General features: G+C 42.1%; 2 protein-coding genes across 4 annotated transcripts in view; both read right to left on the reverse strand.

The window, feature by feature from the left end:
- Nucleotides 1-3,496, reverse strand: part of GSTO2 (glutathione S-transferase omega 2) — a 36,155-nt gene extending 32,659 nt beyond the window's left edge. Inside the window, exon 1 of one of the 3 annotated variants that reach the window (XM_032178370.2) lies at nt 3,202-3,496. The gene's annotated coding sequence lies outside the window, so the exon portion shown is untranslated. Of the gene's footprint in view, nt 1-3,066 lie in introns of all 3 variants that reach the window. The other 2 variants (XM_032178361.2, XM_032178379.2) reach the window with 2 other exon arrangements.
- A 1,378-nt stretch (nt 3,497-4,874) lies between these two features.
- GSTO1 (glutathione S-transferase omega 1) lies at nt 4,875-16,839 on the reverse strand. Its single transcript, XM_032178391.2, has 6 exons — nt 16,727-16,839; nt 16,419-16,527; nt 12,609-12,831; nt 9,335-9,433; nt 6,439-6,545; nt 4,875-5,083 (listed from the first exon to the last, which is right to left on the reverse strand). The coding sequence occupies exons 1-6, from the start codon at nt 16,758-16,760 to the stop codon at nt 4,930-4,932; spliced, it is 726 nt and encodes a 241-aa protein (XP_032034282.1). The 5' UTR covers nt 16,761-16,839; the 3' UTR covers nt 4,875-4,929.
- Nucleotides 16,840-23,074: the final 6,235 nt, after the last annotated feature.

Below are 23,074 nucleotides of genomic sequence, written 5' to 3' on the forward strand. Positions count from 1 at the left end.
GCAGCAGCGAGACGAGGAGATTGCTGCCCGGGCCACAGAGGGAACGGAAGGAAGGAAGGAAGGAAGGAAGGAGGGAGGGAGGGAGGGAAGGAAGGAAGGGAAGCTGAACTTCATATATATATTTTAATAGCATTTTTTTAAAAAAGTTTTAGATTCACAGCAAAATTGAGCAGAAAATACACATTTCCCATATACCTTGTGCCCCCGCACATGCACAGTCTCTTCCACTATCAGTGTTCCAATCAGAGAGGTACATTTAGTACAATCAATGAACCCACAATGACATATTAGCACCCAACATCCACAGTTAATATATTAGGGTTCACTCTTGGTGAATTCTCATATAATTTTCACATATCACATTGTGACTGGTTGTTTTTTTCAACCCTTTAAAAATGTAAAAAATCATTCTTAGATATTGAGCTATAAAAAAACCAACAATTGGTTGGATTTAGCCCAATGGCCTTAGTTTGCCCATCCATGGCCTCTGGACAATGGCCAAACTGGGAATTCCATTTGTAAATTAAAAGGTTTCTCCATCCACCTTTCTACTTTGCCAGAAGAGAAAGATTTTCCAAGTTTTGTTTTTTCATTCCCACCTTTTAAAAGAAACTAACTCTGAGAGTTGGGAAATGTTCACGAAAAGTATATCTGTATGTGGGAAATCAAGTTCTGAAACGCCAAGTTAATTTGATAGAGTTAGAAGACAGGCATGGAAGCTGTTCTCCTCTAAAGGGAAGCAATCTAGTGTCAAGGTTCTCAGAACAGGCCCTGGAGCCCAATGGGCTGACTTTTTGAGACCCAGCTTTGGCACTTAGGCAAGCTATCTAACATTTTTGGATTTCACTTTCCTCACCTGCAAAATGAGAATGCCAATAATACCTACTTTATGAGTTGTGAGTATCGAATCAAATAGTCCAGGGCATCATAGTATAGTAAGAGCTCAGTATACGTCAAAGTTAATGACAAATGCTAGTGAGTAAGAACACACTTTAAATAGCAGAGTGCATTCCAATTTTGTATCCATAAAGATAAAGCACACTGTGATTCGGCTTTGCCAAGCATATTAGAATTAAAGTTCAACTCACAATACTTATTTTACCAGTTACCAGTTTAATGCCAATTGAATGGGCTGAATGCTGCAGAGTCCATTTCAGTAATGTGGTGTTTAGTCTTACCTCTGAACACTATATTTTCCCTAGAAAGATTTTAACCTTAAGCTTATCCCTACTTTCTTTTGAATACCCAACAGGTACTTCTTTGAAATCCTCTTTGCAAACTTTCCTTCTATGTTGTTTCATGTTTATACCTTTATTACACTGACCCACTCAATCATGAAACAATTTGTAAGTAGACCATATTAAATCTACTCCAAATCCATTCTCAGCCACCTGAAATATAATCGGATCTGCTTTGAAAATGTTTGGATCTTTGGTCATGGGTGATTAATGACTTAAGCCTTCTAGGAAAATAATGCCACCAAAGAAATAGCTTACACTCTATTTACATGCATTTGTTTTGAGAAGAGGAACTGTGGTTTGCATTCGGCAACTTTTCAAAATTTTTTGTCATGCCATCTCTTGATAGTAGCAGAAACTGGAGTACATTCCTCTTAATATGTTAGAAGCCTAATTTATATGAAAGGTTATATTACTGGATGTTCCCTTATTGTCCAATGAGTTCAAAAAGTGAGATAAATTAGGTAAAAGCTTCTATTCTCAAATGTGCCTATATTCAGGAAAAATTTCATATTCCCAATTGGGAAACCAGGGTCAAATGAGGCTATCTTTTTAAGTACTTGATTCTGCTTGCCTATCCCTATTTCTCTCTACAACTTGAGGAATCAAAGAAAAAAAACTTTTAAAACAAATATTTGGTATAACATTTGAATAAGTAAAGGCAAATTGTCAAGATCCTGAAATCAGGAAAAGTCAAATAATTTGTAAAATCAAAATCATTGAGTTTGGAAAAGGAACATTAACTCATTAACTCCTGTTAAATCCCAGGAATAATGGTGTGGTCAAAAAGGTAGATACAGGCCGGCGCGGTGGCTCACTCCTGTAATCCCAGCACTTTGGGAGGCTGGGGCGGGCGGATCACGAGGTCAGGAGATCGGGACCATCCTGGCTAAAACGGTGAAACCCTGTCTCTACTAAAAATACAAAAAATTAGCCGGGCACGGTGGCGGGCGCCTGTAGTCCCAGTTACTTGAGAGGCTGAGGGAGGAGAATGGCATGAACCCAGGAGGCGGAGCTCGCAGTGAGCCGAGATCACGCCAGTGCAGTCCAGCCTGGGCAAAAGAGCGAGACTCCGTCTCAAAAAAACGGTAGATACTATCCTCTCTGAGAGCTGTTGGATAAAGCGACTGGAAAAATAGCACATATAAATTCATCTCAAGAACGGTCTTACTGTAAGAGTTCAGGCTAGATTCGAATCTCTTCAATATTTATTAGCTGGGTGACCTTGGGGAAATGACAACTTTCTGGTGTTCTTACATGTAATTCGTAGCTAATAGTACCAGTACATTATGTTGTTTGCGAAGGTTTCATTCAGAAACTGGATGAGAAACAATGAATGCTTAGCATGTGTCTGATACCTAGTAAGTGTTCAACATTAGCTACTATTATTTTTATGATTATTTCAATGCAGCAGGGAAGACTTTTCATAGTTTTCACGAAGACAGCACATTCCCAGAAACCAAATTCCCCTGTTTGCCAGTGCCTTAAAGACGTAAACACATGGGACTCGTGGTGTCCCATGCAAGGCTGAGAACTGATTATCTGGGGTGGTCTCTGCCTGTTTCCAGCCAAATCAGAAAAAATGAGAACACCTTAATTAAAGGTATGCGGTTTAAAGACCTGTTCTTTATTCTTAGGCTGCACTTTTTTGGATGGGAAATTCTTTGATGCAACAGTGGCCAAGGTTAAATAGGAGTTCTCGTAAAGTGTTAGGCAAAAGTTAAAAGCTGGCAAGTCTACTGTGGGCCCCGAAATTCGTGAAAACCCCCGGAAACAGAATTGACCTCAAACCCGTTTTCCCTTCAAATACAACGCAAGCCGAACGGACCCACCCGGTGGCGGTGAGAGACGTCCCGCGAGGGACCTCCGGGAACTCAGAAAACCGGACCAGGATTGGCGGCGGCAGCAGCAGCAGCAAGGAGGCGGGGCCTAGACCGGGCCTGCCCCTCGCACGTGATCCTACCCGCCAACTAGCCCCGGCGCTCGGAGCGTCAGCCAATCCTCAAAGCTTTGAAAGTGCCTGCCCTGCAGTGTGGCTGAGCCAATGGGCGGCCGCCTTACAGGCTCCTGGAGATCGGGATTCGCGAGTCCTGCCGGCGCCGGTGGCTGACGAAAGAGGAAGCGGTAGTGGTTGGCTGTGGGACCTCGGCACCGGGCTCCGCACCGGAGGGGAAATCCGCTGGAAAGCCCTAGGGCCGAGCGGCACCAGTAGGCGCGCGGTGGCCTGCCGCAGCCGCAGCCGGGGCTTTGGTGGCCGCTGAAGGTGGGCGGCAGGAGGCCTTTGTGAAGTCAGTCGGCTCCAGGTCGCCCTCCGGGTGCGGTCCCCACACCGCCTGCGTCACCTCGGTTGAGGGGCTCATTTCAAATACAGACTTCGCTGCCCACCCCAGCCTGCTGAATCGGAAATGCAGCGGTGAGCCATAGGTGATTATTATGCACCCTTAAATTTAAGAATTAGTCATTCGGAGGTTTCTCTCAATGGCGAACTTGAAAAATAAGTTCAAGAAACCAGACAATTGGAGCGGACCGACAGCCCTGATTTCCAATGCTAAGAGCAGTGCGCTGGATGTGATCTTTCTGCCAGCACTTTAAGGCCTCACTTAACCTCGGGACCTTAGTTGCATCATGTGTAGAATGAAATGATGCTCTCTGACCTACCTTCTCGTGGTGGTGATGTGATGATAAAAATTGAATAGTGAGAAACCCAGTGGGCTATGGAAATGTGTGGAAGATGGCATTACTATTTCTCAGTGGGGTTCTTACCTACTACTCGTCAACCTTATAGGCGGAATTGACTGATGCAGCCTACACAGTATTTAATTACATAAATGGTACACCACCTATGTGCCCAGCATGGGATTTGATAGGAAGGATTTGAAGGGGTTAGAGACAGGGAGACCAAATAGGAGTCTGCCCAGCCACCCAGCTTTGGGGTAATGTGTGTCTGGTCTTCAGTGCCAACAATAGAGAGAATGTGAAATTAAGTTGATGATGGATATGGAAGAAGGAGGAATTGAAAGCTTCTAAACTAAGAAACCAGAAGACAAGCAACAAGAGAGCATCTCATGAAATCACACAACAGGGTAACTGAGTGAATATTTCCTGTGAGCAGTTATAAAGTTAGATTGTGGACGGGTGCGGTGGCTCATGCCACTTTGGGAAGCCGAGGCGCGCGGATCACCTGAGGTCGGGAGTTCGAGACCAGCCTGACCAACATGGAGAAACTCCTTCTCTACTAAAAATACAAAAAAATTAGCCAGGCGTGGTGGTGCATGCCTGTAATCTCAGCTACTTAGGAGGCTGAGGCATGAGAATCGCTTGAACTCAGGAGGCGGAGGTTGTGGTGAGCTGAGATCAGGCCATTGCACTCCGGCCTGGTCAACAAGAGTGAAACTCCATCTCAAAAAAAAAAAAAAAAAGATTCAAGTCCAGATTTTGCTAAAGATGATAATTTGGGGGTTTTCAGCATGGACTATGATAGAACCCTCAGAGTCGTTTCAGCATCCTGAGACAGGAAATGCATTTTCATTTCTGTAGGGGGGCCTTAAGGAGACCCCACCATTAGGCTGTTGATGTCAAATCAGTCAGAAGATGATCCCATGCAACCTGAACCCTTGGTAAAATAAAAGCATGCTATTATTCATGTTAGTGAAGGAAAACATCATAGCTTTATTGCTGACTCCTGCCCCCTTCAGAGCCCATAGTCACAGGCCTCAGGGCTGTTCTGTAAGTAGAGCTCTAGGAAACCTTGCCAGTCCTTCTCACTAGTAAGCAGGACTGAGACTGTGGGATCTTCCTTCATGGCTGCCATCCACAGTTTCAGTTTTGGAGTGTGGTCTACACACCTGCGGGAAGAGGAAAAAATGAAAGGTGTGAGCTAGGTCAACTAGGATGACATCACAGAGTCTCCCATATGTCATTATTACTCTACAGTTTCATTTTTTCCCTTAAATATTTTATTAAAAATATTTAAAAATGCATGTAATAGAATATTCAGTTTGAAAGACATTATAGAGGTCCCTTTTTTACACAAAAGGAATGAGACTAGAGGGAAACGATTTGTTCAATTAATGTGAGAACTTGCCCAAAGAGAGAAACTGACATTTATTAAAATAAGAACAGGCCGGGCGCGGTGGCTCATGCTTGTAATCCCAGCACTTTGGGAGGCCGAGGCGGGCGGATCACGAGGTCAGGAGATCGAGACCACGGTGAAACCCCGTCTCTACTAAAAATACAAAAAAATTAGCCGGGCGTAGTGGCGGGCGCCTGTAGTCCCAGCTACTCGGAGAGGCTGAGGCAGGAGAATGGCGTGAACCCGGGAGGCGGAGCTTGCAGTGAGCCGAGACTGCGCCACTGCACTCCAGCCTGGACGACAGAGCAAGACTCCGTCTCAAAAAAAAAAAAAAGAACAGGGAATACAATCAGGAACGTTCTACGTTAATTATTCTACACCCAGATTATGACCAAAAGTAACCCCGAATAGCTCTAACGTCCAAGAAGCTGGAGTAAGGCAAGATGGCTGCCAAAGTCAAAACAGAATTTGGAAAATAATGTGGAAACCTTATGGTAAATGGGAGGTAACACTGGTCATACAATCCCGCAACAACATCCTTAGAAAAATTTACAACCTTACGGAATTTTTTTTTTTTTTTTTTTTTGATACAGTGTCTTGCTCTTGCCCAGACTGGAATCCAGTGACATGATCTCGGCTCACTGCAACCACCTCCCAGGTTCAAGTGATCCTCCTGCCTCAGCCTCCCGAGTAGCTGAGATTACAGGTGTGTACCACCATGCCCAGCTAATTTTTGTATTTTTAGTAGAGATGGGGTTTCACCACATTGGCCAGGCTGGTCTCTAAACTCGTGACCTCAGATGATCCACCCCTCTCGGCCTCCCAAAGTGCTGGGCTTACAGGCGTAAGCCACCATACCCTTCCCCTTATGGATTTTTAATCAGGAAGGAAGGAGTAAATTTTAAAGCACTTTACTACATGTCTCAGAAATCCCCTGCCCCATCCCAGTGATGGAGAGTAGTTAGTGTAGGTATATGACATGCCCAGGATAGTCCAAGATTCCCCTGTCTGCTTGTTCTCATTCAGACCAGTTGTATTAAATATTTCAACTTCTGTTAAAAAGAAAGGTCAATATATACTATTCCAACTGTCATCCTAAATTATGCACAAAATATTCAAATATCTTACTCATTTAACTTCATTGCTTCCAGCCGTTCAAACCAGGGCCAGATGAGGTAATCAATCATAGAGATAGAATTGCCACCAAAGAAGGTCGTCTTCTTATTAGTCAGAACCTGAACATTAAACAGCATAAAAGTATTTCTTACTTGTGCATGTAGTAAGACTGACTAGAAATGCTGAAGGGAAATAAGTAGAGCAGGTGAAAGAAGCAGTTTTTACTCCAGTGTATCCAAGTTGGGTTTTTGTCTGATCAAAATCTTAATTAAGCTTTAGAATCTGTTGGTCTGGGATGAAGCAAAACAATCAACAACATAAACTGGACAATTGAAAAATAAAACAAGTCACAGAGTACAACATATTTGTAATACAAAGGACTGGTATTCAGAATATAGAAAGGGTTCCTGGGAATCAGTAAGAAAAATAGCAAACGACCCATTGGAAAAATGAGCAAGACTTGATCTTCACAAAAGATGATGTCCAAATGGCCAGTTATCATTTGGAAAGGTGTTCAACTGCATTAATCATGAGGGAAATGCAAATTAAAACCAAAATGCAATAACACTATACATCCATGAGAATGCCTATAATGAACAAGATGAAGTTGGCAAGGGTATGGAACCACTGTCACAGAGGTGTAAATTGGTACAACCATGTTTTAAGAGTATGCATACTCTTTTATCACCCAGCAATTCTACTTGGAAACGTGACACATGTTCACCAAAAGATATGTATGTGAATGTTCACTGCAGCACTATTTGTAATAGCCCAAATGTGAAGACGTTTACTATCAAGAGTAGAATGGGTAAACTGTAATATACTATACTTTGGAACACTGTATAAAGAACAGGAAAGAACTACACACAGCAGAGATGAACCCACAAACCTAATATTGAATGAAAGCAGGCAGACCCAAAAGATGAGCATTATATGAGTCCATTTGTATAAAGTACAAAAAAGCCCAAACTAGTATTTTGTTAGTTGATATGGGTGCTGGTTCCATGGCTGTGTTCACTTTGTGAAAATGCATTATGTTCTTATGTTTTGGGTACTTCTCTGCATTAAAAATTAAAAATATTAACTTTTCAATATAAAATGCACAGTCTGCAGCTTATGATGGTTCAATTTAAATTCTTTTCAACTTTACGATGGTGCAAAAGCAAGCATTCAGTAGAAACTGTACTTTGAACTTTGAATTTTGCTCTTTTCCTGGGCTATCGATTTGCAGTATGATACTCGATGCTAGGCAGCCACACCATCAAGAGAGTAAACAACCAATGCTCTAAAGTGTGCTGTTTATTAAATGCATTTTCCACTTACGGTATTTTCAATTTATGATGGGTTTATTGGATGTAACCCCACTGTAAGTGCAAAAGCATTTGTACTCAAAATATAGTGGAAATAGACTGGATTAACTGCTAAACAGATGACAATCATTTGAAAACGAAACACAAATTGTACATTTCTGAAATTTTCAGAAGGCGAATTGGTTACAGGGTTTGCCAAAGGGGGTGATTGAGAATATTATCTGGCTATTTAAACCACCAAACTAATTTGCCCTTTATAAATAACCTCCATAGTTTTTTTCAATGCATAATATGCATTTTAGATTGCTTATATCTACCTATTGTGTTCTGTCTACTACTAAACTAATTATCTGAAGAATATGGACTGCATCTTACTTTCCAGATCCCACACTGTTCAGCAGAAAAATGTAAAGTACCAATACTGATTCAAGAAGAAATGCAGTTACCATTAAAGAAATCAAACTGTAATGAAAAATCTATCCCTGTTAAAGACACCAGGCTCAAATGTTTTAAAGAAACCACGAGTCCCTACCAAATGGTTTCAGAGATTAGAAAAACAGGTTAGTTACCCAACCCATTTTATGAGGTCAGAATATCCTTGATACCAAAAGCCAATAATGATACTATATAGGCCAATCTCATTTATGAACACACATACAAAAATCATTTATTAGCTAATTCTACAGTACATATAAAAATCCATAGAGAACAAGTAGGTTTTATCTTAGGAATGCTAGGATGGTTAAACATTAAAAAAAAAAAATCTGTCAATAGCACCATATTCACCAGATTAAGAGGACAAAATTCTATGAACATTTCAATAGCTGTAACAGATGCAGAAAAAGCATTCAATAAAATTCAACATTTATGACTTTTTAAAAAATTAGCAAACTAGTAATAGAAGAGAACTTTACAATGAAAAAAAGGTTTCTGAAAAACCTACAGGAAACGTCATACTGATAAAATGTTAAAATGCATTCCCATAAAAGACAGGAACGATATCTTCTGTCAGTAAAAACTTCAGGCTTAGCATGAATGAAATATCTCAAGGCCAAGAGACAGACTTCAAGGCCCAAATGTCCGCTTTCCCCAAAAGAAGGTAAAATACATCTGGGCTTCCCTCAAGTGTCTGTACTGTTCATTGCAAACTTTTTCTGGTGGGAAATATTTAGTATGTAATACTAAGCAGACACAGGACACAGGAAAAAAAGCAGGACACAGAATGATAACTATGCTCTGATTAGAGCTACATTAATTTTTAAATATATGGACAAGGACTGCAAACAAGCATGGAAAACTGGATACATAAAAACTTGTGGAAATGTGGGTACAATTTCCTTTTTCCTTGTTATTTTAATGTTAGAATATTTTAAAAGCAAGCCCATGACAAAGTATTTTTAGGTGTTTTGATTTATATCTTAAGCAGAACAGCTTTCTGCTTTATAACGGCAGTCTGCTGTAAACAAAAATGTTTAGGGGAATTTTCCTAATTACCTTAAATTGACTTGGAAAGTGGGAATATGAAGAAAAGAATAGGAGGAAAAGGAGGGTAGATACAGTTACTGTTTACTCTGATGATAGCTAGGAGAAATGATTACCTCCTCTAGCTTGGTAAATTCTTTACGAAATTCTTCTTTTAGGCCAGCATAGTCTTCTTTATTTTGGCTTCTAATAAAGCTTCCTACCAAGGATGGCACCTAGACAGAGAATACTTTCTTAGTTTATCAGTTTACAGCTCACAATATCGCCCCCCTCGCATAAAAACATGATAGAACCCTTATAGTCCTGGTGTCAAGGTGTTCTGGAAACATCAAGGGCGCACCAAGTTCCTGTGCTCACAGAGGTAATGGACTGGTCTTAGGAACAGTTTTGTGGCCTAAAATGCTGGGTTGGTCAGGATTTTATAAATTATAAATAACAGAACCTACTTTGGCACATTTAAGAAACAACTTTCCTTCCTTTTTTTTTTTTTGAAACGGAGTCATGCTCTATCACCCAGGCTGGAATGCAGTGGCGCGATCTCAGCTCACTGCAACCTCCACCGCCCAGGCTCAAGCAATTCTCCTGTCTCCGCCTCCTTAGTAGCTGAGATTATGGGCATGCGCCATCACTCCTGGCTAATTTTTGTATTTTTAGTAGAGATAGGGATTCACCATATTGGCCAGGCTGGTCTCAAACTCTTGACCTCAGGTGATCCATCTGCCTCAGCCTCCCAAAGTGCTGGGATTACAGGCTTGAGCCACCACACCCAGCCAACACAACTTTCTTTAAAGGAGACTGAGTGGCTCATAAAATTATTGGGAGACTGAACAAACAGGCTTGGAATTAAGACAGAACATCCCAAATTCATGCTGAGAAATGGCCTAATGGGAAGCACCCACTGCTGCCAGTGCAAGCTGAGCTTCAGTTTGTGCGGCTGCCAGAAAGTAGAGTCTGAGATAACTGCTAACGCCACTGGCACTGATGCCATTTCTACTCTGGAATTTTATCTTGTAACCCACACTGCTGAAACCCAGAAGCTCCACCACCACTCTCACCAGCAGAACCAGTGGAGAGCTGAATATCTTAAGCAGATATCCCACCAAGCCTGTTTCCTCACCTTGCTCGTTTCTGAATTGAACTCTATTGTGTGTGTCTGACGGGAAGAGCCTAGGTCAGAAAACTTGGCCCCAACTGCAAAGAGCTAGGGAAGAGAATTTTTCTGATTTCTTTGTTGGGGAGGATGCCAGGAGACTGTTCAAAAGGGACCGACTACCTAAAGACTTGATGGGTGTAGCATCAGATGCTTTAATGCTCGTGATGGTGTTTATGTGTTTTAATACTTTGGTCTTTGGTATCATTTTATTGCAAGACACAGAAGTCCACTCATCCTAGTTTAAGTAAACAGGCACTTGTAAAAATATAGAATCCCATGAAATCCCATCCACATCAGTTCAGCCTGCCTTCACTGGGACTGAAGGCTTTCAGGCAGCCCTTTGGTCCACATTTCCATCTGGGTCTGCCTGGTCTTTCATCTGTTTTTCCTTACATTTTTGCTCCATATTACTTTCCATACTTCAGTCCCTTTGCAATGCTTTTAATTCTTGCTCCTCTAAAAATTTATTTCTTAAGTGGCTTTGGTTTTTCTAGCCTCTAATGTTATATTTGAGCCCCAACGCTTAGTTGTCTTTACTGTCGTAACCTTTACTGTCTTAGTTCTGTGTCTCATTTCCAAGTTCCCAGGAGAGAAGATAACTGGCCCAGGTGTGGGGGTGGGGTACATTTCTGTTCTGATGGGCTGTGGCCAGGAGAGCAGGGTCATATGTACATAAAGCCACCTCTCCTTTAAAAGCAAGCAGGGAAGTAAAGGTGGGCATCTTCAGCATTACTTTTAAATCTCATATTCTTTCTAGATAGTACAATGAATCTCTTGTGACTACTTTTTAAAGTAGTAGCTATATACATGAAAGTAAAGCTTCATGTCTAAAAGCTTTACTTTTAAAGCTGATTTTCTCTGACGTGTCCTACAAGTCCTTTCACGATCCAGTTCCTGTTTACCTCTCCAAAGTTACCCCTTTTATCTCTTCTCCTGACACTTTATATTCCAGCCATACTAAAAAAAGTTTTCCAGAACTGGCACCAGACCAAAGAGATTTTTCTTAAAGAACCACTTAGGCTTATTTTTTTTGGTTGATATTGATGACTTCGTGTCTTGAAGCTGCATGCCTTTAACTTGTTACTACTTTGTAAAACTCTCCAACATCGTTCTTGAAAATGTCATGTTCCCTTTACATTATCTTTCACAGGAGCCACCTCTACTATTCTTTCACCCTCATCTCACTAAGCAGGTGACTCACTCTTCCTTTCCCATTGGCTTCCCTTTATAATGTCTCCTAAAACAGATTGTTTTCCCTATAACTCTCTCTTAGGGCATTTCTTTAACCATCTTTTTCTCTAAAGATAATCCTTTATACACTGACCGTACTACCAAGGTGACAATGTTATAGGCATATAACCAGACATGCTATTTTTGGTGTCTAAACACATATCCGTTAGTTATTTCTTTGTTAATACTAATGGTTTGAACTAATCCACAATGTTGATGGTAAGTAAGGTACAAACAGTTCTTCTACAGGAATGCCATTTATTCAGTCATCTGAGTTATTGCCAACACAAAGTAGATGCTCACTGCTTGACGCTATGGCTATAAGGACAAGAACTAAGTAGTTACCATGTGTCAGACTCTGCTCTAGGTGTTTTATATTAACTGATTTTTATCTTATGAGGTGGGAACAATTACTATATCCATTTTACCAATGATGAACAGAGAGGCAAAATAATAAGTAACTTGCTCAGAGTCCCAAGAAAGTAGCACAGCCAGTCACAAAACTAGGCAGTGAACTAACACTGATCAAAACACAGCCCTCACCCTCAAGGAGCTCACAGCCCCAGTGCAGTACAGGCAAGAAGGCAGGCAAAAGTTCACATGGATGGGAACTCAGAAGCTAGAGCACTAACCAGCCTGCCAAGCTCCTGAAAAGGCAGCAGTGTCTGAGCAGACATGTGAAAAATGACGTGGAGATAACCAGGCACGGTGAGAAGTGGGAAGAATCTGACAGCAAGAATTGAGAGAGAAAGGGGCAAATTTGGGAATTCTGAGAAAAGTTTAGTATGGCTGGCATATATAAAGTGTCAGGAGATGAGTGAAAAGGGATGATTTTGGAGGTAAATAGGAACTGGATCGTGAAAGGACTTGCAGGACACTCAGAGCTGACAAGCATATTCCTGTTTTGTTTTTCTCTCCCAAATCACTGAACCATAAATGGCAGCACTGATTTCGCTTTAAAAAAAATAGATTTTTCAAATAGGAGCTGAAAGTTCTTATGTACAAACCTTAGAAAACAACTCTAAGATCATCTTCTGGCAAGCTTTCTCATAGGGGTCATCCGGCAACAGCTTCTTCCCTGGGTATGCTTCATCCAGGTACTCACAGGTGATGGCAGACTCGTAGATCAGCTGACCCTGACTGTTTTCCAGAACTGGCACCAGACCAAAGGGATTTTTCTTAAAGAACCACTCAGGCTTATTTTTCAGGTTGATATTGATGACTTCATGCCTGAAAGACACATAGGAGACTATGAAGAGAGGAAAACAACTTTTGTGCTTTTGGATAAATTCTCACTGGCTTTGCCATCTACTTAGCTGATCAGACCCCAAATTTAGGAGTCTGCCTAGATTCCTTCCATTCTAGTTTTTGATTTTATGAATTTGACTACTTTCGATACACCTTTTAAGTACAATTATGCAGTATTTGTCTTTCTGTATCTGGCTTATTTTACTTAGCATAATGTCTGCAAGGTCCATCCATGTTGTCACATATTGCAGAATTTCCTTCTTTTTTAGGTGGAATAGCATTACCACATTTTCTTTATCCATTCATCTGCTGATGGACATTGACATTATGCTGTTGTGAACAGTGCTGCAGTCTACATGAGAGTGCTAATATCTCTTTGAGAACTTGATTTCATTTAACTTGGATATCTACCCAGTAGTGAGATTGCCGAATCATATGGTAGTTCTATTTTTAATTTTTTGAAGAACATCTGTACTGTTTTCCATAGCAGCTGTACCATTTTACATTCCCGCCAACAGTGTGCAAGGGTTGATTTCTACACATCCTTGCTAACACTTGTCTTTTTAAATTATAGTCATCTTGACAAGTGTGAGGTATTATGTGATTTTGATTTGCATTTTCCTGATGATTAGTGATAAGTTCTTTTTCATATATGTGTTGCCCATTTTTATGTCCTCTTTGAAGAAATGTCTATTTTTTTAATTTTTAATTTTTTTTGACACTCTGTCTCCCAGACTGGAGTACAGTGGCTTGATCGCAGCTCACTGCAGCCTTGACCTCCTGGGCTAAAGCGATCCTCCTGCCTCCCGAGTAGTTGGGACCACAGGCGTGCACCACCACGCCCAGCTAATTTTTTTGTAGAGACAGGATTCTGCCATGTTGCCAAGGCTGGTCTTGAACTCCTGGGCTCAGGTGATCTCCCTGTCTCGGGGTTACAGGCATGAGCTACCATGCCCAGCCTGAGAAGTGTCTATTTAAGATCTTAGCCCATGTTAAAATCAGGTGTTTTTGTTGTTGAGTTATAGAGATTCCTTATGTATTTTGGAGATTAACCCCTTACCAGGTATGTCGTTTGCAAGTACTTTCTCCTATTCCATAGGTTGCCTTTTTGCTCTGTTAATCGTTTCCTTTGCTGTGTGGAAGCTTGTTTGATGTAGTCCCATGTGTTTACTTTTGGTCCTGTTGCCTGGTCTTTGGTGTCATGTCCAGGAAATCATTGCCAAGGCCAGTGTCATGAAGCTTTTCCCCTATGTTTTCTTTTACACATTGGCGTTTTTTATATTCCTTGAATTTGCCAAATGTGTTTCCACCTTAGAGTCTTTGCGCCTGATGGTCCTCTGCCTCCTCTGCCTGCCTTTTCCCAGATCTTCCTAGGTCAAACACACATCCCCAGGCCCTCCCTGACCATAGCTCTGAAGTTGCTGAGCAGCTTCTATTACATGATTATCATGTTTTACTTTCTTCATTGAACTGATAATATGTATCTGAAATTACCTTGCTCACTTATTTACAAGTTAACTGTTATCTTCCTAGAATGTAAGCTCCACGAAAGGTGGGATCTTGTGTATCTGTTCATAGTAATAAACAAACATGTAAATGAGCAAAATGCTATATAGATATAAATGCTCTGAAGAAAATAAAAAGTTTCAGATAAGGACTCAGTAAATATTTTTGTTTTGAAATATTTCATATAAATGAATGAATAAATCTGTGGAAATGCTTCAAAATTGTCAATAAGATACTCCATTTATGGCGAAGAGGTATCTTAGTTATAAATCATATGAGGCAACTAATTGAATTGTGTCCACTATCCACTATAGGAGAACCAACATAAAATTCAATTTATTTTGCTAATTTGAGTAAAAAGTTTCTTGGTGTTTATGAAGATATTAAGGAATCCTTAAAATTCACCCACAAGGCCAGGCTTGGTAGCTCACATCTGTAATCCCAGAACTTTGGGAGGCTGCAGTGGGCAAATTGCTTAAACCCAGGAGTTCAAGACCAGCCTGGGCAACATGATGAAACCCTATCTCTACAAAAAATATAAAAATTAGCCAAGTGTGGTGGTACTCACCTGTAGTCTCAGCTACTCAGGATGCTGAGGTGAGAAGATCGCTTGAGCCCTGGAGGCAGAGGTTGTAGTGAGCCATGATTGCACCACTGCATTCCAGCCTGGGTGACAGGGCAAGACCCTATCTCGAAAAAAAAAAAAAAAAAAAAAATCCACCCACAAAATAAGCTTTCAGATTAAATCTCCATGTACTGTTTTTTTTAAAAATGTCTGAGTAAATCATACAAAGTAAACCAAAAAGGAAGAAAACAGGTGAAGTCCAGGCTATAGTCAGATTGTATTTAGGTCTATCTTGTATGTTGCCCGAGACTGTAGAGGAACTAAGAGAAAGGAGCTAGGTCCATATGATTGTCAAGGCTGAATAAATCTTCAATATAACAGATTACTAAAAAAAAAAAATAGACACCAATACGTTTTGTTTTCTATTTTCCCATCCACAGCTGTAGCTAGAACAGCATTTCATTTGAGGATTTAAATACATAATCCCCCATGGAAACAAAGGAACATCCGATTTGAACATGAGCACAGGTGTGTGTGTAATTTAAAAGGTTCATGTGCTGACAGAATACTGGACACTTAGGTACCAGCCATTGCAAAAAAAAAAAAAAAAATTATTTGGCTCCTTGCCAAAGAATTATCAACATTTTTGAACTATGAAACAAAAACTTTTGTTACTATGAAAACAAAAAGATCCTGGGCTTTTGTTATTTAGAAAAAAAAAAAGTATCTCAGAACACACATGAATTTTGGTAACCTGGCATTGTGAGCCAACAAGTCTACACGCCTGCCAAAGCAAGTTGGAAGATGCATCTTTTAGAGAAAACCATGCTTTGTTAAGTCATGTCGGCCGGGCGCAGTGGCTCACGCTTGTAATCCCAGCACCTTGGGAGGCCGAGGCGGGCGGATCACGAGGTCAGGAGATCGAGATCACGGTGAAACCCCGTCTCTACTAAAAATACAAAAAATTAGCCGGGCGTGGTGGCGGGCGCCTGTAGTCCCAGCTACTCGGAGAGGCTGAGGCAGGAGAATGGCGTGAACCCGGGAGGTGGAGCTTGCAGTGAGCCGAGATGGCGCCACTGCACTCCAGCCTGGGGGACAGAGCAAGACTCCGTCTCAAAAAAAAAAAAGAATGGGGAATCACAGCAGGGCGAAAGCCAAAGGACTCTGGACCAGTAATTCGCGACCTACCAAAGCTGAAAGAACTGCTGCCGGTTATTACCCGGGCAAATCACTAACATCACTGGAGCCTCAGCTTTTCTAATCCATTAAATGATTGGTTAATCTAAATGAGGTGTCCTAGATCGTTGGAATCTGTGGCCTATTTTTCCTAGGGGAAGGGTCTATAACTTGCTATTTTCCAAAGGGCCGAGAATAGTTTAATGTGCAGTAAAGGAAGCTGGCGGGAAGGGGGTGGAAGGGGGCTGAGACCCCACCCCACCCCGCCGCCTGCAGCAAGCTCCCGGACGGCTCCGGGAGCGTCCCCCGCCTGGGTGCCCACCTGATTCCCTTGGCCTTCAGGACCAGACGCGTCCTCTCAGCAAACGGGCAGAACCTCATGCTGTAGACGCGGATCGAGCCCTCCGGGACCGGCCCCGGGGGCGCGCTTCCTGCCGGGCAGAAGCGAAGGCGATTACGGCCCAGGGAGGTGTCGAGATCTCCGTATCCCACCGCCCCCTCGTCCCACTGCAGCTCCGACCCGTTCCCCGCCGGTGGGGCGCTCCCGGGCAGCTGGGCTCCCGGAGCAGCCTCGAACATGCCGCCGGGGGTCGCCGAGATCACCCCCTCTTCGCGGCGGGCAGGCCTCACCCTTTCCCAAGCTCCTGGCTGACTCCCCGGACATCGTGGCGCAGCGCAGGCCGAGCTCCTCTGAGGTTTGCAGGCGATTCAGGAAGTAGGTCGCGCGTCCTTCCCGCCCTCCTTCCCACCCCCTGCTTCCTCCCTAGCTCAAAAGTGCCTGCCCCCGGCGGCCGCCAGCTCCACCCGTTGTGCCTTCCCGGCTTTATGGGATAGCCCTTAAAACATCTTAAGGGGCTGTGTCAAAGCATATCGCTGGCCAAGGGATACACCCACGGGGAGACGCACAAAAGTTCTAAATGCTCAGTCATCCGCCCCCGAACGAAGGGGTCACCACTCCGCCCTCCACGGGGTTCCACGACTGACCCTGGCCTTGACCTCCCTCCCGTAATACTGACCTTGAAGCACCACCTGCTCCGTCCCAAGGCTTCACGACTTCAGAGTCTGTGGCCCGAGCTCATAGCTCACTCACCGGTCCAGAGCGTTCTCACCAAAGGCTCCTGTTCAGCTTATGAAGGGAAAATAAAAATCTCTGGACTCCAAATTCACTATGCCAAAGGGAAGAGTCAAGCTTGGAAACTGAGTCAGGCAACACTGCCTCCCATTTTGTTCCTAAATAGATAGCTACAAAGATCAAAGGCCACACACCTCCCCAAGGAAATTCCTTGTTGGCCCCCAAGATCTTTAAAACAGATCAGTTGAATTTCATCTTGGCAATGTAAACTAACAGCTTATCTTCCCAAGTACGGGACAAAGACAGGTCTAGGAGTCATCCTTCCTCTCGCTGGAGAAAAATGCATATTTGACTGCTTCCTCTACCCTATATTTAATCTTGTAAAAATGCAGATTCACCAAGCACTAGACGAATGCATAACTGACTATTCCTCTACGACCTCCTTTCACGAATGTAACATGTGCATTCAGTGAATGCTGATCAAAGGCCCCAAAGAATGCAACTACTCGCCTCTTTTATCTACCTTCCCTTTTTACTTTCCACTTTCCCCTACTGCCTGCTCTTTCCCCTTTAAATATTGAAGTCCTCAAGCCCTCTTTGGAAAGAGCACAGATCACAGATGTTGCTGTGATTTTGTGTTCCTTTTTCTCAGATATGTCCTCAACCTTGGCAAAATAAACCTCTAAAAGGATTGAGACTCACCTTGGTCATTTCCTTTGATTTATAAGCTCATCTATGCCTCACTGCAGGGTTGCCCAGCCACCTGGACAGGCTTTTCCTTTTTCTGTCAGTACTAGCTTAACGTGACTACTGGGAGGGCCTCTGTCCCTACTGTCACCTGTAGGATACATCCCTTTCATTTTAACCCATAGGAGACAGCACAAACCTGGATATTATCAACTTCAGAATAATGGTGCTGCTTTCAAAACTCTCCCACTTATTAAACATTTGTGTTTTGAAGCCCTGGTAATATAACTGAGTACTCCCATTTTTCTAAGAGATAGAGGATGAGTTATTTTTTACATTATTTCTCCCATCTTTTCTCTTTCCTCCTTTCTCCCTGTTCCCCACTTCCTACTTAGCTCTTTAGAAATGCAATTATCATCTTTTACTTGCCCTTCACCTGACACTCCCTACAGGGCAAGCTTATCTAACTGGGTGTTTACTTAAAAGCTCCAGGGCAGGACTCTCACCCACCAGGAGACTGCCTCCAGAGATAAAAGTCAATTTACATCCAAAAGTATGCCTGAGACAAGGCCACTTTACAAATGACTTCTGCCTGTGATGGCACCACCCAGTAGATAGAGCACCAAAGTGAGTCATGCGAACCCCCACCCACTCGCTCCTTCCCCAGCATGCAGTTCATACCAACTGCCCCCTTTAAAAGCCCCTGCTTTCTGCCCCAGAAGCGAAGTGGTACCCGTAAGGCAGGAAGCCTGGTTTTCTTCCCCTAAGCTAGCTTTGGAATAAAAAATCACTTTCTTTATACCAGACTTTCCTCTTCTTATTAATAATTGGACTCTGAAAGTGGCAAGCAACTGAACCTGCATTTCAGTTACAATAAGGGCACAGGCTCAGAATCAAGCAGGTAGGATGAGTGAATTTAGTCTTGGGTCTGGGAATAAAGGTCTGGCCAGAGAGCCCTCTCAAACAGCTCTTTTAACTTAGGGGTCAGGAAAGAGGGGTTCCAGGGCCACCATACAGATGAGGAAAAAGACTATTCAGTGATTTCCTTGTTTGCCTAGGTTTGAAAGCTGGTAACTCCTGTGCCATTTATCGGGGTGGGATGGGGGTAGATGTCTATTTTTATTTTGATTAGCCCTATTATGGGAGGAGCAGAGAATGAGGTGAAAAGCACCAAGTCTTGGAGCACCCTGCCTGTTTTGATCCTGGGTCCACCCCTGTATTCAGTTGCTAGGACTAGGGTAACAAAGTACTGCAGAGTGGCTTAAATAACAGAAGTGTGTTGCCTCACAGTTCTAGAGGCTACAAGTCCAAGATGAAAGTGTCAGCAGGGTTGCTGCCTTCTGAGGAGGGAGTCTGTGAGGGAGTCTGTTCCATGCCTCTCTCCCAGCTTCTGCTGGTTTGAGGGAATCTTTGGTGTCCCTTGGAGCACAGAAGCACCACCCACCCCATCTGTGCCTTCATCTTCATTCACACTCCTCATGTGAACATGACCTCATTTTAATTTAGTTACATCTGCAACAACCCTATTTCCAAATAAGGTCACATACTGGGGCACTGGGAATTAGGACATCAGTGTGTGAAGTTGGGGGGAGCACAATTCAACCCATAACAACCACTTACTAACTCTGATCAAGGGCAAGTCACTAACCTCAGTGTGTTTCAGTTCCCTCACCTGTAAAATAAGGTGGAAAACATGTTATTCCTCCTGCATAGATGTTACGAGAAAGGGGTCCTGATCCAGACCCAAGAGAGGGTTCTTGGATCTCGCATAAGAAAGAATTCAGAGCAAGTCCACCATGCAAAACAAAAGCAAGTTTATTAAGAAAATAAAGTGGTGAAAAAAAAGCTACTCCATAGACGGAGTAGGGTGTTCCCGAAAGTAAGAGGACCAAGGCATCCACCCCAGGTTCAATGCCTGTATATACAGGATGAAAAAAAGATCATGGGGAGAAGTGCTGTGCTACAAGCCTTTGTGATAAAGGATTAATTTTCATAATTACTATGTTTTGCAAGAATCAATATTACCATCTTTAAAGCAAAATTAGGAATGCCTTTGTTCTCAAGATATCGGAGTATCTGGACACTCCCAAGTCTGGGTCCGTTTAGTAAACATTATCAATCTGTTCCCTTAACCATAAACACCTAGAGGCTAGGAATACCTAACTTTCTGAGAATGCGGCCCAGCAAGTCCCGGCCTCATCTTCCTAGCCCTCACTCAAGATGGAGTCGCTCTGGTTCAAACATCTCTGACATAGAGTTTGTGGCAGGATTAAATTAGTTACTATACAGAAAACACTTAGAGCAGCGCTTGGCATAGAACATGTTAAATAAATGTGATCACTACATATTTTTATTTAATTTAGTAAATAGGCAAGAAATAGATATAAATTTTTAAAAATTGACCACATTTTTGCTAAAATATGGGCAATGCTTAACTCTTTTTAAGGATATTGACTTTTTAGCACATTAATGACTTTGTGCAAATAACCTTGTAATTGAAACTTGGCAAGGTAAAACTTCTGAATGGCCACACACAAAAATTTCACATCAAGGTATTACTTTAAAAGTTTTACTTGGAATGACCTGTCCCCTAATTTAGTATGAATAATGTAATATTTTATTGCAATGATTTGAAAGATCCACCTCATCAATAAATAAAGTAAAAGGTTAATTCCTCGAAGAAAGAAATTGAAAATATACTCTCCGAGTGAACTACCATACTATATTACTGGTGTGCACTACAATAGATCCTCTCCAAGTCCTTTGTGGTTGTGTAAACATCTGAATATACACCTGAGGAAAGAAAAGAACTTTCATCTGAGGAATGTGAGCCATATCAAATTATTAGGCCCAGAGAGACATTAAAATGAGACAGCAATCATGCCCCACTCCCCGCTTTGAGCTATGTATTCACATCTTGAAACTGCTTGTTATAGCCACAGGTCGCTATAAATCAATCTAATAATGCCACAGCAAACACTATAACCCACAGTCTATAGCTTAACAATGTGTAGCCAACTACTAATCAGTGTTACTTCTGTAAACCAATGAGAATTCCTGACAGACAACTTTGTGTCAGCCCACTCCCTGAAGCCCCTTTTTGCCTTTAGAAATCCACTTGTAACTGCTGCTAATGAGAGTGTCTATTCAGAGCAACTTAAACCTATACTCCTGGGTTACAACCCTCAACCTTGGCTCAAATTACCTAATTGCATTAATTTTGGTTCACCCTCTTCCTTTTATGTTGACACGCTGCCCATAGCCAGAGTTAAAAGGAAACAATACGTGCATTTTTACATCTATAATTCTTAACAATCAACCTAAGAGACCAATCTGAGAGGATTCTGCTGGTTAAAGATCAAGAGTTCATGCCATTGCACTCCAGCCTGGGCAACAGAGTGAGTGAGACTTTGTCTCAAAAAAAAAAAAAAAAGAAGCTTGAATAGAAAAAAAATTGAGGGGATATTAAAAGTCCATTGAAAGAAGAATGGATAAATAAATTGTGTTGTATTCATATAATGGACATCTACCCAACAATGAAAACAAATAGTCTACAGCTATAGTTATCAACTTAAATCCCTCTCAAAAACATGATATTGAGCCAGAAAAGCAAGTCACAATAATATATATGGTATGACTCTACATGTGTTAACTTTAAAAACAGGCAAAGTGAAACAGCACATTAGTTATGGCTCATGCCTGCATGGTAGAATTGAAAAGCAGGGAACAATAATCACAGAATTCAGGATAGTAGTTACATCCAGGGGAAAGGAAGGGAATGGAAAAGGGTGGGTGCATGATGTAGGGAGGTGCTTCCAGGGTATTGGTTCCTTTCTGTTTCTTCAGCTGGAAAGTGGCTTCTAGAGAACGGCATTGAGATGGTAAAGGATCAGGTGGGGAGAAATGAGGTAGCGACTGTTGTCATTTGAAAAGCTTTCTATTCACTTTGATTTTTTACTCTTAATATACGCTATATTGGGAAAAATTAAGATTTAAGAAACATTTTTTAAAGAACAGGAAAAAAAACCTACTGTTAAAAGACAACTGTTAAAAGTAATGAAGTAGATTCATATATACTGATGCAGAAACATGCCAGAGATACACTGTTAAATAAAAATGTTGTAAGACCACATGCAGGAGGTAATCTCATCTGTTGAATGTACACGTCCTGCCAGGTATCTCCTAAATGTTCTATCTGAAAAGTCTTTAATCCTCACAACAATCCTAAGATTTAAGTACTGTTAATATTACCATCTCAGGGATAGGGAAACTGGGGGGCACAGGTTAAGTGATTTTCTCAAAATCAATACATTTCGTATGGCGGAGATGGGTTGTCAACTCTGGTCCTGTGTCCGGAATTTATTCCTTCCGGTGGGTTCTTGGTCTCGCTGACTTCAAGAATGAAGCTGCGGACCCTCGCAGTAAGTGTTTCAGTTCTTAAAGATGGTGTGTCCAGAGTTTATTCCTTCAGATGTTCAGATGTGTCCGGAGTTTCTTCCTTCCGGTGGGTTCATGGCCTCACTGACTTCAGGAGTGAAGCTGCAGACCTTTGCAGTGAGTCTTATAGCTCTTAAAGTTGGTGCGTCCAGAGTTGTTTGTTCCTCCCAGTGGGTTTGTGGTCTCACTGACTTCAGGAATGAAGCCACAGACCCTCACAGTGAGTGTTATAGCTCATAAACGTAGTGCGGACCCAAAGAGTGAGCAGCAGCAAGATTTACTGTGAAGAGCAAAAGAACAAAGCTCCCACGGCATGGAAGGGGACTCCAGTGGGTTGCCCCTGCTGGTTGGGGTGGCCAGCTTTTATTCCCTTATTTGGCCCCACCCACGTCCTGCTGATTGGTCCATTTTACAGAGTGCTGATTGATCCGTTTTTAACAGAGCGCTGATTGGTGCATTTACAAACCTTTAGCTAGACGCAGATTGCTGATTGGTGTGTTTACAATCCTTTAGCTAGACAGAAAAGTACTCCAAGTCCCTACCCAATCCAGAAGCTCAGCTGGCTTCACCTCTCAGTCTGACACCTAAGTCTGATCAAGAGATCAGGTAGCAGTTAAGACTGCTACCATATCTCATGGATTCTAAGATTCACATTTCTTCATATTTAAATACCTCTAAAAGTGGAAGTGTATCTAAAATTACAGGTAGCACTTTTGACACTGATGTTACTGCTCTTGCTTGGACTTGTAGGGTAGTTGTCAATGGCTTTGGAAGAAAATCCC

The sequence above is a fragment of the Hylobates moloch genome, unplaced genomic scaffold (assembly GCF_009828535.3).
Source record: "Hylobates moloch isolate HMO894 unplaced genomic scaffold, HMol_V3 SCAFFOLD_3, whole genome shotgun sequence".
NCBI classification, from domain to species: Eukaryota; Metazoa; Chordata; class Mammalia; order Primates; family Hylobatidae; genus Hylobates; species Hylobates moloch.